Source organism: Lynx rufus, unplaced genomic scaffold (genome assembly GCF_022079265.1).
Source record: "Lynx rufus isolate CCGP_SWC_20201006 ecotype Redwood Valley unplaced genomic scaffold, mLynRuf1.p SCAF_26, whole genome shotgun sequence".
NCBI classification, from domain to species: domain Eukaryota; kingdom Metazoa; phylum Chordata; class Mammalia; order Carnivora; family Felidae; genus Lynx; species Lynx rufus.
Window position 1 is genome coordinate 7,108,086 of NW_025814841.1, and position 13,359 is coordinate 7,121,444.

At 35.9% G+C, this 13,359-nt stretch overlaps 1 protein-coding gene across 1 annotated transcript in view; it reads left to right on the plus strand.

Annotated features, from left to right (window-relative positions):
* The window catches only part of RGS22 (regulator of G protein signaling 22), a 173,534-nt gene that overhangs the window by 122,073 nt on the left and 38,102 nt on the right, over positions 1–13,359 (plus strand). The window contains exons 24-29 of the mRNA XM_047088840.1: positions 2,058–2,213; positions 5,564–5,662; positions 7,168–7,261; positions 7,380–7,460; positions 9,309–9,504; positions 12,001–12,070. Coding sequence (XP_046944796.1) covers positions 2,058–2,213; positions 5,564–5,662; positions 7,168–7,261; positions 7,380–7,460; positions 9,309–9,504; positions 12,001–12,070 — 696 coding nt within the window. The remainder of the gene's footprint in view (positions 1–2,057; positions 2,214–5,563; positions 5,663–7,167; positions 7,262–7,379; positions 7,461–9,308; positions 9,505–12,000; positions 12,071–13,359) is intronic.

Here is a 13,359-nt window from a genome sequence, read left to right on the forward strand (position 1 = left end):
AAGGAAGCTCAGGGAATAGCATCACCTTCTACCCAGGTGTGCAAACCAGAGGTCTGGTTGCACATCTCTTACCACTCCCTGCCCTCACCCAGCAGTCTTGCTGAAATATCTCTGGTTCTACAAAGGAGCCTTATTCTCTTCCCTCCTGAGTTTTTTGTGTTATCATCTTCTCTCCCTTGTGCTTCTGTAACATCCTGCATATGTTTCTGTTTATCGCACAAAACTGAAAATGACTATTTTTATGCTGACTTTCCCATCTGATTGTAAGGTGTTTGAGGGCAAGGCATGTTTCTTATTTATCCTTGTGGCCCAAATGCCTAGCACAGAATAGGCGCTCGATAACATACTTGAACTCATGGATGATTGACATGAGAAGTGATCTATTGTGACAGAAAGGAGTAAAATCAAATTGGAAATGAGAGCAAAGTTAAGTGAAAGGGCTGCATAGTAGATAAAAAAGCCTATTGCCTGTTCTAATATTGTTAGCAGTGTGACCTTTTCCTATCCCCCACCGGCACCCCTAATAACTTTGAAGTTTTCTTCACTCAACCAAATTTTCACTGGCCCTTTTAACTCATACTAAAGTCATTGCCCATCTACTGCCAGTGAGCAAAGTAGCTCTATATTTATTACAACATTTTCCTACCTACAGTTTGATTATCTTTTGAGGTTCTCATGGTACAGAGTAATTTTTGTGACTAACACATATGTTATTAACTTAAAATCTTAATTGCAGCTTTTAGGAGTAGAGTCGTTTTATGTCTGCCATTGAAAAATTGTGTTCTAATTGAATGACGTTTGCTGGAAGACTTTCTAGATGGAAATAAATGTATTTGAGAGCAGGGAATGACTCAGGTTTTGGATAGATAACTGAGAAGTAGGGTCAATAGTTGGTAAATAGAGAAGGAAGAGAAGTATTTGTTTAAGAAGTTCATATAAAAACTACCACGATCCCTTGACATTAGATCAGGGGATTACTTAAATAAAGATATAGCAGGTAAATGTAAATGAAATTTGGTTTAAAGCCTACATTTCATCAAAGAAAGTATCTCTAGCTTTTGTGATCACAATGTCAAGAGGCTACAGAATTAAATGATAAAACTGTATTTTAAAAGGAATAAAAAATTTTAGAATTACTAATAATATTCATGTACAGAAAAGAGGAGTAATGAAATATACCAGCCAGTTGAGGACTCTATTGATCACTGCAGCACTTACTTTTTATAAATTCCTCTTTTCCTCTGAAGAGTTGGCTTGGAGCCTAATGGGATGGTTCAGTTTTCTCTAGGGCATTAGGTAAAGGCCATTCCTAGTAACAAGATGTTGGACTTGATCTGATGTGGCAGGTCCTACCTTCTTGGAAGTAATATATGCCTCTGGAACTAATGGAAATACTTGGCATGGGACTTTGAGCAACAATTCTTATCTCTATAAATATCACAATTAATCACTTAATGTGGAGTGTCCTCATAGAAAGCCTTTGTCCGGGATACCACCCTGCTTTTTAAATGTTACTTTTCTTGCTCTCACATAAAAGAGATTATATCATTTAAAAGTTACTCAAGATTTATTTTTAGATCTGCGGCTTTGTTTAAGAGCTTTTCCAGAGGTATTTCCTTTCTCTAAAAGAAAGAAAAAGGGGGCACAGAGGCGTTCCTCTTGATGGACTGAATATTTGGAATACTTGCATAAAACAGCAGAGTGTGTGGCAGATCAACTAGTGTATGTTTTAAAAGAAAACATAAATTTCTTATTTAAAAAAGACCTAATGGATTCTTTATTAATACAATCAATTGGTTAGGGAAACATAAAGAATAAAGTAACTTTTAAGTATATGGTTTTATTTTTAAAGAAAGACTTCTCATTGGTAGTAAAAAACATTGATGATAAGCATGTGCTGAGCTAAACTATGCCAAGATGTCTGGAGACAGTAAGTTGGAGGAAACACGCTGTATATTAAAGATAGAATAGTTAATCCATTATTATGGTGAATTAGAGTTTAAATTGGTACATTTGTGTAAAATTGTAATCTGAGACATACTTTGTTTTTTATACAGATGACAATTTTTGGGGTTCTATTTAAATTTTGGCCTCAGTTTTGCGAGTTTAGGAAGAACTTAACTGATGAAAAAATTATGAGTGTTTTAGAGAGAAGACAAGAATATAATAAGAAAAAAAAATTGGCAGTCACAGAAGACGAGAAATTTGCAAAGGTAAGACAAGACTCATTTTGAGTTGAGTCAGACTTTTAAAAGGTATGTGGTGTGTATGAGTTTGCAGAAGAATTCAGGCTGGGGAAAATACAGAGACATTATAGAATACAGATTTTAGTGGCTTTTAAGCCTTTAGCCAGAGGTTTCAGACTTTGTTTTGAATTTCTCAAAATACATCTCAAATGTCACCTCTTCCATGTGAAAGCTTTCTTTACCCTCCTAGGTCGCACAAGCAGTTCACATCCACTGTAGTAACATTCCTACCTCTCTTGGAGAATGCTTTATATTGTCTCATGAATAGGTTTTTGCATCTGTCATTCTCACTGGACTGAGATTCCCAAGGATAGTATTTGTCTTGTGCATCTGTGTATCATAGCGCTTAGACCAGTGTCCAGCACAGGCTCAATTATTAAGCAGTGTTTATTGAGTAAATCAGGAACAAAAACAAAAATGAATGAATGAAAAAAATGTTATGTACTCATGGGAAAGCATTTTCAATATTACAATAACAAACTGATACATTGACCACAAAATTTATAAATATGAATTATAAATTGCCCAGCCTGCCTATTTGTCTGTCAATCTGTCCATTTATTCAACCATTCATCTGTCTGTCTCTTTATATTTATCTACTTTCTTTGAATTGAAAAAGGCTAACTGCTCATGACTAATGTATTTTATTTACTTGCAAGCTTATACCTATTCTATTTTTTTAAAGAAATTTAGAAGGTATCAAAAAATACAAAAGTAATATGATGACAAACACTGCTAACATTTTGCTTCATTTTTTCCCCTAGTTAAAATATTGTAGAAAGAGTAAATACTGCAGAAAGAGCAAACTCTCTTAACCCCAGCTCTGAGTTCCATTACCCTCCCCATCCCGAAGAGCAACCATTAAACTTGGGATATATTCTTCCAGCTCTTTTTTTTTTTTTTTTTTTTTTATTTATTTTTGGGACAGAGAGAGACAGAGCATGAACGGGCGAGGGGCAGAGAGAGAGGGAGACACAGAATCGGAAACAGGCTCCAGGCTCCGAGCCATCAGCCCAGAGCCTGACGCGGGGCTCGAACTCACGGACCGCGAGATCGTGACCTGGCTGAAGTCGGACGCTTAACCGACTGCGCCACCCAGGCGCCCCCAGCTCTTTTTAAAGATAGTGTTTTATACATATATATGGTGTCATAAACAATGTAGAGGACTGTGGAGGTTCTCAAAAAACTGCCAAACTTCTCCAAAGCTGCAAAACCAACTTGCTCTGTTCTGATGTTTGTATGGTGTATCTTTTTTCATTCCTTTACTTTCTATATCATTATATTTCAATTAAGTTTCCTATAAACAGCATATAGTTGGGCCACGGTGGTGTTTTTTAAATCTATTCTGCCAATTTCTGTCTTTTATTTGGTGTGTTTAGTCTCTTTGTCTTTATTATGGTTTTTAATATGCTTGCCATTTTTTTTCTTGTTTTGATTGTTCCCTCTATTTTTCATTATTTTCTGTTTCCTTTGTCTTGCATTCTTGTGGATTACTTGTATATTTCTTAGACTTTTATTTTGGTGTATCTTTGTTTAGATATTTTAGTGGTTGCTTTAGATACCACATTATAGATAAGTAACTTTTCCTAGTCTATTGGTGTTAACGTTTTCCCAGTTTGACTAGAGTCTAGAAACTAACCACCCCCCCACTTTAAGTCTTTTTCCATCTCTTGTTTATAGTTATTTTAAATATTTCCTCAGCATATACTGAGAACCACATCGGTATTATTGATGGTTGAGGAAAATATAAGACATTTCAAAGTGAGCAGAAAATGGCAGATGATATCCATATAAAGCCATCATAAGAATAAAACAGAAAATGAAAACTCTGACATTTTATAATTTTTGCTTCAACCATCAAACATAAATTAGGAAACTCAAGGAGGGAGGAAAAGGCTATTACATTAACCCATACTTTTGCTGTTCCCATTTTTCTTCCTTCCTGATATTCCAAGATTTATTATTTTCTTCTGTCCTTTCCCTATAGGTAAGGTATTGTTTCTTACTTACTGCCTTCAAGATTTTTTCTTTGTCTTTGGCTTTCAGAATTTGATTATGATACGTCTCGTGTGGATTTCTTTGTACTTATTCTGTTTGAGGATTGCTCAGATTCCTGAGTCTGTAGGCTTATGTCTTTGCTAAGTGGTTTTTTTTTGGGGGGGGGGCAGATTTATATGCATATCATATGTGTGTATATATGTGTATATTTAAACTTTTTGATACATATATATGATACATATTATATACCATGTGTATGCATGTGTATGGATCAGAAAGTGTATATAAATAATATGTGTATAAATCCCCTACCTATCTCTCTATTCAATCAAATTTTTTCTCCCTTGGGTACCTTATAGCTTCATTTTTCAGAGATTTTTGTCTTTTTTTCTTCAGTCTTCTTTTAAGTTCAGTAAACTCATTTTACTTTTTATATTTTTGGTCTATTTTTGGCCCAAGTTTCTGCATTTATGATTTGGAGTATTATTTTATGTATACAAATGTTTATATAGGAATATTTAATTAATTTTGGGTGCCTATGTTATAGTCTTCCTCTCATTCACGACTGGATTTCTTGGAGAGTTCTGTCATCAACTAGCATCATTTATAATCATAAAAAAAAAAATCGAATAGCTTAAGTTCCCAGTAGCAGGCATTGATTAAATTATCTGTGATACATACCTTTACTAGACTATTATTTACCTGTTGAAGTGATGATATAGTTGATTTTTTATCACTCAAGATTTGAGTGCTTAGAACAGTTAATTCATTGATGATGCATTTTATACATTTCATTATCCACATATTCAGGTGTATACTATATATTGAATTGTAGGCATCCTGGTGAATGACACTAAGACCCTCCCCTTTACATTTCCACTAGAAATATTTTCACAACAATTTGCATGAAAAAGCAGATTTCAAAAACACATACAGTGTGATTCCATTTGTCTGAAATTTATGTAATAAAATATAAATACTAAAATTACAGGTTATATCTATGTCTTTCCCTAGTGAGAAGCTTGGATGGATGTTTATGAAAAGGTTTACAATGGTTTTTCCTAGATGCCAGAATTGGGTGGCAATTTTTACATACCACTTCATAATTTATCACTGATTTTTAAATATTTTTATATTAGTAGGAAATAAATGTAAAGAGTTCATAAATGATGTCAAATTAGTAACACTGACTTGATGAGACCTCGAGTGTGGTACTTATTAGAAGATATTTTTTCATCTAATGTTATGACTCCTTAGCTGTAAGTTTATACTAGTAGAGTTTTACCCCCCCCTTTTTTAATAACTTAATATAATTACAGGATGGAAGCAAACAATATGCAAGTTCTTCAGGATCTGCTATCAAAACAGCTGCTTTACCCAGTGACCCAGTTTTCGGCCTGCAAGCATATGGTCGACAGGTAAGCTGTACGGGTGTCACAGATACCACTTCTTTAAAACATTGGATAGTAGAATGCAGTAACTCAGTTATTGTCCAGTAGTAGAGTTGTGCTTGTTTGAAAATGAGGGTAAAATTATTCTAGGAGAGATTGGAAGGGAATTCCCTTGAGCCTTCAGAGACTATTAAAATTTCAGCTGATCCTGGACAATATAATAAAAGAAAATACTTTTTTATACACATGAAGAAGATTTAAGTGGCAGCAGTTGAAATGACTAGCTTATTGAAAAAGAGAATAAGGCAGATAGGGAACAAGACAGAATACACTTGGTTGACATATTCTTGGGTTTAAAAAAAAGAAAGAAAAATGTCAAAGCCTTTATCTCAAATTTCTTAATTCTTTGAAGTGCTCATAAAATTGGCCAGTACATGACCATCAATGAATACATTTACAATTTTTATGTTTATATTTACATTTGTACATTAATATCACGTCCCTGAAATTTCATAAGTCATGTCCATTTTTAATGACTTGTGTTTGCATCTTAAGAGGATTCTAGCTCAAGAAACAATCTTTTTGGCATTTAAGAATGTCAAATAAATTCAGCCGCTCAATAAAGATAACTGATAGACTATAAAGCTATTATTGAGAAAAGGGGAATGTCAATTTTGTGACACCATATATTGAAAAAGGTAACCTCTAAAGTGTATGATATGTAATAATGCCATTGGGAAAAACATTTATTAGCAAATGACTAGCATTAAATTTCAGAAACGTGGTATAAAAAAGGGTGAAATGTGGAACTAGAGATAACAAGCTTCTAATTTTCAATGTCACTTACAAGTCAGTGTTACCTGGGAGCCTGAAAAAAAATCCCTGAATTTGCTTTGAGCCTGTTTCCTTGTCTGTTAAAAGGAGAAAGTGTGAGAAAAAGGAATGGTTATGATGACAATCTCCTGTCATATATCTCAAGAGTTTCGTAAGAAACTAAAAAGCTTTTGGAAACCAAACGCATTTCCTAAATGTAAATTATTATTGTTGTTGCTATTGAAGAGATACATGTTGAATTACTCTAGCAATTGGTACAGTGATAATACTGTGCCATTTTGCAAGTGTGGATTCTCTGTATGTGCATTTGTTTCTGATAGATTTTGCACATTTAAGAATTGTAATTAATACAAATGCAAAACTACCCCCCTCAAAAAAACTTGGATCTCTCTTGAGCACCTAAATTCACAATCAAATTATATATATATATATATATATATATATATATATATATATATATGCATGAATAGCTGTCAAGAACTCCATAAAGCCTTTGCAACATTGATTCACTGAGAAATAGTTATAACTCATATAGTTCTAGACACATCATTGAATTGTCCTATTCAATGATCTGTTATTGAAGTTTGTTATACTTCAATAAAAGGTTTAAATGAAGAGGCTTATATAGGCCATCTTACCTTCAGTTTATTTCCTGGGACAAACATTCCCAAAATTAACTTTGAAAGCTGTCTTTCTAGCCAACCTGGTGCTACTCCAAGTACATAGAAGCCTTAGAACAGGAGAGGATTCTTCTTAAAATTCAAGAAGAACTGGAAAAAAAGTTATTTACAGGTAATTTTTCCTTTCTGCTTACAGAACTTCTTTGTTAACCTTCTATCACAGATTAACGCTAGAGGACTTTGCTGATGATCACTTCACAGCTTTCCTTATTTCTCTTATTTTTGTGCAGCTACACCATCTTTTACAAATTTTAAGTCTGCTGCTTCAGCTGTGTCTTTGAAAAAGACCGTATCTTCCTACAACATCCAGAGTGAGTTTTCAGTGACTGTTGGCAGTTCTTTCTTCCTTGTTAGAGTTCAGTCTCTCATTTGGCTGTTCAGCAAAGAGAGAGCAGGAAGGGAGGAAGACCGACTCCCTCCCAGCTGCTCTGACCCACAAGTTTGGAGAATTTCAGTGTATGTGTGTGCATTTGTGTGCACGCGGTTGTGTTCTCTCTCTTTCTGTGTTTTTTTCTCCTCTGCTGAGAACCTAACTCTCTATCCCATTTTCAGAGTGACAGTACTCATGTCGGTGTATAATCTGCTGCTGCTAGATGCAAGGTAAGTCAGACTGAACGTTGTGCAGTACCATTCATGTCCCTGTAACATACACACTCATGCACATATGCAGTTGCACACATGCAAAGCATGCACACGCCACACACACACACACACACACACACACACACACACACACCCTGCTAACAAATTGACAGTAGGAGCGATCACCTCGCCTGCCCTCTAAGTGGCAGTCTCCTGAAAAGGAAAGCTTCTAGGGAATGATCACTTATTGCTTCTATTCACTCCTTATCTCTTCTTGTACAAAGAACAATGGAAGAATAGTCTCTAGCTCAGTCTCCCAAGTTTTCCCAAGCTGAGTTTTTCCAAGCTCCATTTCCCCACGTTGGGAATGTAAGAAAGAACTAAAAACAAAGAACTGAAAATCAAGCCAGGTCCTTCTTTCTTGCAGATGCTGATGGGATTATATAATTTTGACTGGATGCTAACGTTAGAGGTTACCAATGCCTTTACAAAATGGTATAGAAGTATAATGTAGTGTATGTGTGCCCCATGGACTCAGTACTTGAAGAACCCAGTAAAAGTCCCGTTTCTCTTATCTTCTGTCTTACTGCTTGATTTTTTGTTTCCGAAAATCCTTTTTGTGGATTTTGGTTTTCTGGTTCTTGGAAGGGTTTGATGAGCAGGCCTTTATGTTCTCTGTCTGCTTATCTTTTTTCTCTTTTGTTTTACCCTAGCCTCTGTACCCTTCTGCCAATTCCCCAACCTCTTAGGCCATCCTTATAAGTGCCTCAACATGTAGGGTTTGTTGACATATCTGTTCATTTTTTTTTAACCTTATTACAATTCTTTGTTTATTTTAGATTTACATTTTCCATAGCTACTTATGTTTTCAACCATTTATTTTTCTTTTGCAGGAATTCTCTAGACCAAACTGATATGGAAGCTCAAGTTATTATTTTTTTGATGGCCTGCATTAGAGCAAGCCTACCATCTACATAAAGTTTGGCATGTTGTACTCTTATAGTTTTAAAGTGACAGCTATTCTGTACACATTACAAAAAAGACCATAAAATTTTTAAAAACTCATTTAGAATAAAATGACTTCTATCTAGGTTAGAAGAATCAAAATGTTTTGCTCATCACAGAACTTAAGAAAGTATCATGTTATGCTCCTCAAATAATCTTTCAATAAATATTCTTTGAGCATTTACTCTATTTGGTTAGCAGACATGTTCAGCAAGTGGTTAGGGGCAAATATTCCTAGTAATAAATTGGCCCAAAACATAAAGTGAAGTGACTTCCAAACCTTATTCCTATCCCCAACTCTCTAAAGGAGCCATATATTAAAGCAGTGGTTCTCAGATGTAGACTTCAGTGTGCATAAGGCTCACTTGTGACATTTGCCAGCAGTGCAGATTCCTAGGCTCACTCTCTGAGAGTCTGATTCAGTAGCTCTTGGGCAGAACCCATGAATCTCCCTCTTTAACAGACATCCTCGGTGATACTGATATAGATGTTCCACAGGTCACTCTTTGAGGTGAACTGTTAGGGTAAAAGAGAAGAGCTTTAAAAGGTAAAATCCCTCTTATTAACTCAAGTTACACTTAAATCAGCGAGAGCCCAGACATACACCCTCCTGTCCTCTTCCCCAGAGAGAAAGGAGAAGGTTTCAGAAATGACCAGGGAGAATGAAACTTCACCAGATGTAGGCTTAGGACTCAGAAGCTCCAAAGACTATGACTTGGATTACCGGATTAGAAGCATTGAACTTCTACTTTCACACAGTCCCAGATAGTATTTTCAAGGTAGGAATTGCTATTCCTGATTCTTGAAGAGTTACACATTGTAAAGGAGGAAAGCATCAGGAGGCATCAGAAAAACTATTCTTCTAAAGCAGTGGTTTGAGTACGTGTTACAGCATTGGAACCCTGTGGTTTTATCTATTTCCACCCTGCTCCACACCCCATAGTGGCTGTGAAGTTTGTAACTAACTGTTTTCTATGCATTGCACTTGTTTTTTCTTTTCTTTTCTTTTCTTTTCTTTTCTTTTCTTTTCTTTTCTTTTCTTTTCTCTTTTCTTTTTTTCTTTTCTTCTCTTTTCAGTGTTTCTCTCTTTTTTCTGCCTTCTCTTGTTTTTTTTTTTTAATATTTTATTTATTTTTGAAAGACAGAGCACAAGCAGGGGAGAGGCAGAGAGAGAGGGAGACACAAAATCTGAAGCAGGATCCAAGCTCTGAGCTGTCAGCACAGAGCCTGATGTGGGGCTGGATGCGACTGAGCCACCTAGGCACCCCTTTTCTTGTTTTTAATTGAGCATTTTACATGATTCCATTTTCGCTCCTCTCTTAGCATGTCAATTATACTTCCTTTATAAATTTTATTATAGGTTGCTGTAGAATTTGCAATACACATTTACAACTAATAAAAGCCTGCTTTCAAGTAACTCTGTCCCACTTCATGGGTAGTGCAGGTGCCTTATAACAAAGCATGTCTACTTCCTCTCTCCTGTCCTTTATCACTTTGCTGCCAGTTCATTTCACTTACCCATATGCTATAAAACTGAATGCATTCTTGCTATTATTATTTTAAACCGTTTTCTGTTAAGTCAATTAAGAATAAGAAAAATAAAATATTATTTTGTTTTCACTTATTCCTTCTCTAATGCTTTTCCCTTCTTTATGTAGATCCAAGTTTCTGACCTATTATCATTTTCCTTCTCTCAGAAGAACTTCTTTTATCATTTCTTGCAAGGCAGGTCTACTGGAGACAAATTCTCTCATTATTCGTGTGGCTTAGAAAGTGTCTAGTTTTCCTTCATTTTTGAAGGGTAATTTCACTGTATGCAGAATTCTAGGTTAGTGGTTTTTATTCTTCAACCCTTCAAATATTTCACTCCACCCTCTTTTTGCTTGCATGTTTTCTGAAGAGAAATCAAATAGAATTCTATCTTGTTCCCTTGGCTTGTTTCAAGACTCTCTCTGTGATTTTCTGCATTTCATATACGGTATGTGTAGGTGTACATTTTATGGTATGTGCCCTGCTTGTGTTCTCTAAGCTTCCTATATCAGTGGTTTGGTGTCTGTCATTAATTTTGAAAATCTGGCATTATTCCTTTAAATATTCCTTCTATTCCTTCATCTTTGTTCTCCTTCTGGTAATTCCATTGCACACATGTTCTGTCTTTTTATAACTGTCCCACAGTTCTTCTGTTCTTTTACATTGTTGTTGCTGTTTTCTCTTTGCCTTTCAGTTTTGGAATTTTCTATTGATCTTTCTTCAAGCTCACTGATTCTTTCCTTAGCTGTGTTTAGTCTGTTGGTAAACCCATCAAAGGCATTCTTCGTTTCTGTTACAATGTTTTCAGTTTCTAGCATTTCCTTGTGAGTTTTTCTTAGAACTTCCATCTCTCTGCTTATGTGACCCATCTAGTCTGTGTGTTATCCACTTTTTTATTTGATCTCTTAGCATATTGATCATTCTAAATTTCTGGTCTGATCATTCCAAAATCTCTGCCATATCTGAGTCTGGTTCTCATGCTTGCTTTAACCTTAGATTGTTTTTTTTTCTTGCCTTTTAGCATGCTTTGTATTATTTTTTTGAAAGCAAGATATGGTAAAAGGAACTGAGGTTATATGGGTGTTTAGTGTGAGGTTTTATGTTTATCTGGCTAGGAATTAGGCTATATTTACTGTTTGCTGTGGCTATGGTGTTAGAGGCTAAAATTTCCTGTGTGTCCTTGTTAATTGTTCTCTAGGTTTTCCTAGAGACTCCTTAATAGGATCTGAAGCTTGCAGTTCTTTTAGCTGCAATCACAGTTATTACACCAGAACCCTATTGATGTGGTAAAGTGTGGGAGGAGGGGAAGTGTTTTACATTCTGATAGCTAGATGGCAGCCTTTTAGTGAGACTGAGTTGAGTATGTCCCTTCTCCCAGGTAGTTTAGGCTTTAGTAAAACCCCAGTCCATTAGTGAAGTAGTTTCCCTAGAGGGCAGGCCTTGTTAGGAAGAAGTGAAAGAACTCTGGGTATATTCCAAAATGGTCACTTTACCATTCCCCCTACCAGAAGCAGGAGGGGATTTTTCTCTGATCTTTGCAGTAAGAACCTGGTAGAGATCCTGGAAGTAAAACCCAAGAATGTGGGCACCCCCAACCTCCAAAGACAGGACCCCCTTGTAGCTTTTAACTCTCAAACTGGTCTACAACTTAAAGTATTTCTACTGAAGTTAGCTCCAGCTGCTGGCTTCTGCTCCTGGTGAGCTGTGATTCTCTGTATCTGTCTGTTTCTCCAGCTCTAGGGGCAGCAGCTTGCCCTGTTACCACAGTTCTTTGAAGGATCCAAGAAGAGTTGTGGATTTTCAGGTTAGTGAGTTGTGAGGACGGTAGTGGTGACTTCTAAGCTCCATAACATGTCAGATGGGACCCTGAAGTTTGACACCAGTATTCTAAAGTATTCTGTAATCAGTTTTATTAAGATAAAATTTAGAAAAGTTAAATTATTAGTTTAAATTTTTATTGTTATGTATATATTAAATGATGACAGTTTTTATATAATAAATATTTACATGTTCATTTGGCCTAATCTCAAAGTATCCCCCAGCAGGGGCTAGTCTCAATTTTTTAGCACTAAAGGCAGTTTTCTTACATTATCATGCTCTGACTGTGGTTCTACTTTTGACTACCACTCCTGACTTTGGTTCTACTGATTCTTCTTAACATCTCTTCATCCATCTCCTCCTTCCCTTGCCCCCGTTGGATGACTGCCTTGTTACAGATTCTTATCACCTTGAATCTGAGTCCTAGTTAGTATCTCTTTCTCCTTCCTGGCCACCCTTCAACTGTGCTCAGGGTGATTTTTATAAAATCATAACCTTTTTATGATGTTACTTTGCCTAAAGCCTTCATTAAGATGACTGGTAAGCCTGTAATTGATAGAAGTTCTTTTTTTGTTTTCTTTTGTTTTTGAGTTTATTTATTTTTGAGGGAGGGAGGGAGAGAGAGAGAGAGAGAGAGAACCCTTGCAAGCAGGGGAGAGGCAGAGAGAGAGGGAGAGAGAGAGAATCCCAGGCAGCCTCCGTGCCATCAGCACAGAGCCACACTGTGGGCTCAATCTCACGAACTGCGAGATCATGACCTAAACCAAAATGGAGAGTCTAACGCTTAACTGACTGAGCTACCCAGGTGCCCCAAGAAGTTCTTTACTTAACATGACATTCATAGAAGTCCCTCCTGTCTTCTGATATAAATATTTAGATCAGGCATTTGTTCCTCTGGGAAGTTGTCTTTGATATTCTTCTCTTACCCAAGATGCCCAACCCCCACCCCCACAATCACATAACTTCTCACTCCCTCTTCTGTTTTACCACACTGTAGCTTATTTATTACTCTATAATAACCCTTGTCATATGGATTGTAATTTTTTGTTTACATGCCTCTTTCCCCAGTAAAACTGTTATATGAACTTTTATTATAACACCTTACATAGAACATCTAGAAAATAGATGTTCACTAAATATTAGTTGAAAAAAATGAAGGAAATACTTCCACTGTAAAAATCACAAGAAGGTAAAAATCACTGCTTGTGTAAGAAAGGTCAGTATAATGCTATTCAAAAGAATTTGCCATTAATATGTTTTTAATGTTTATTTATT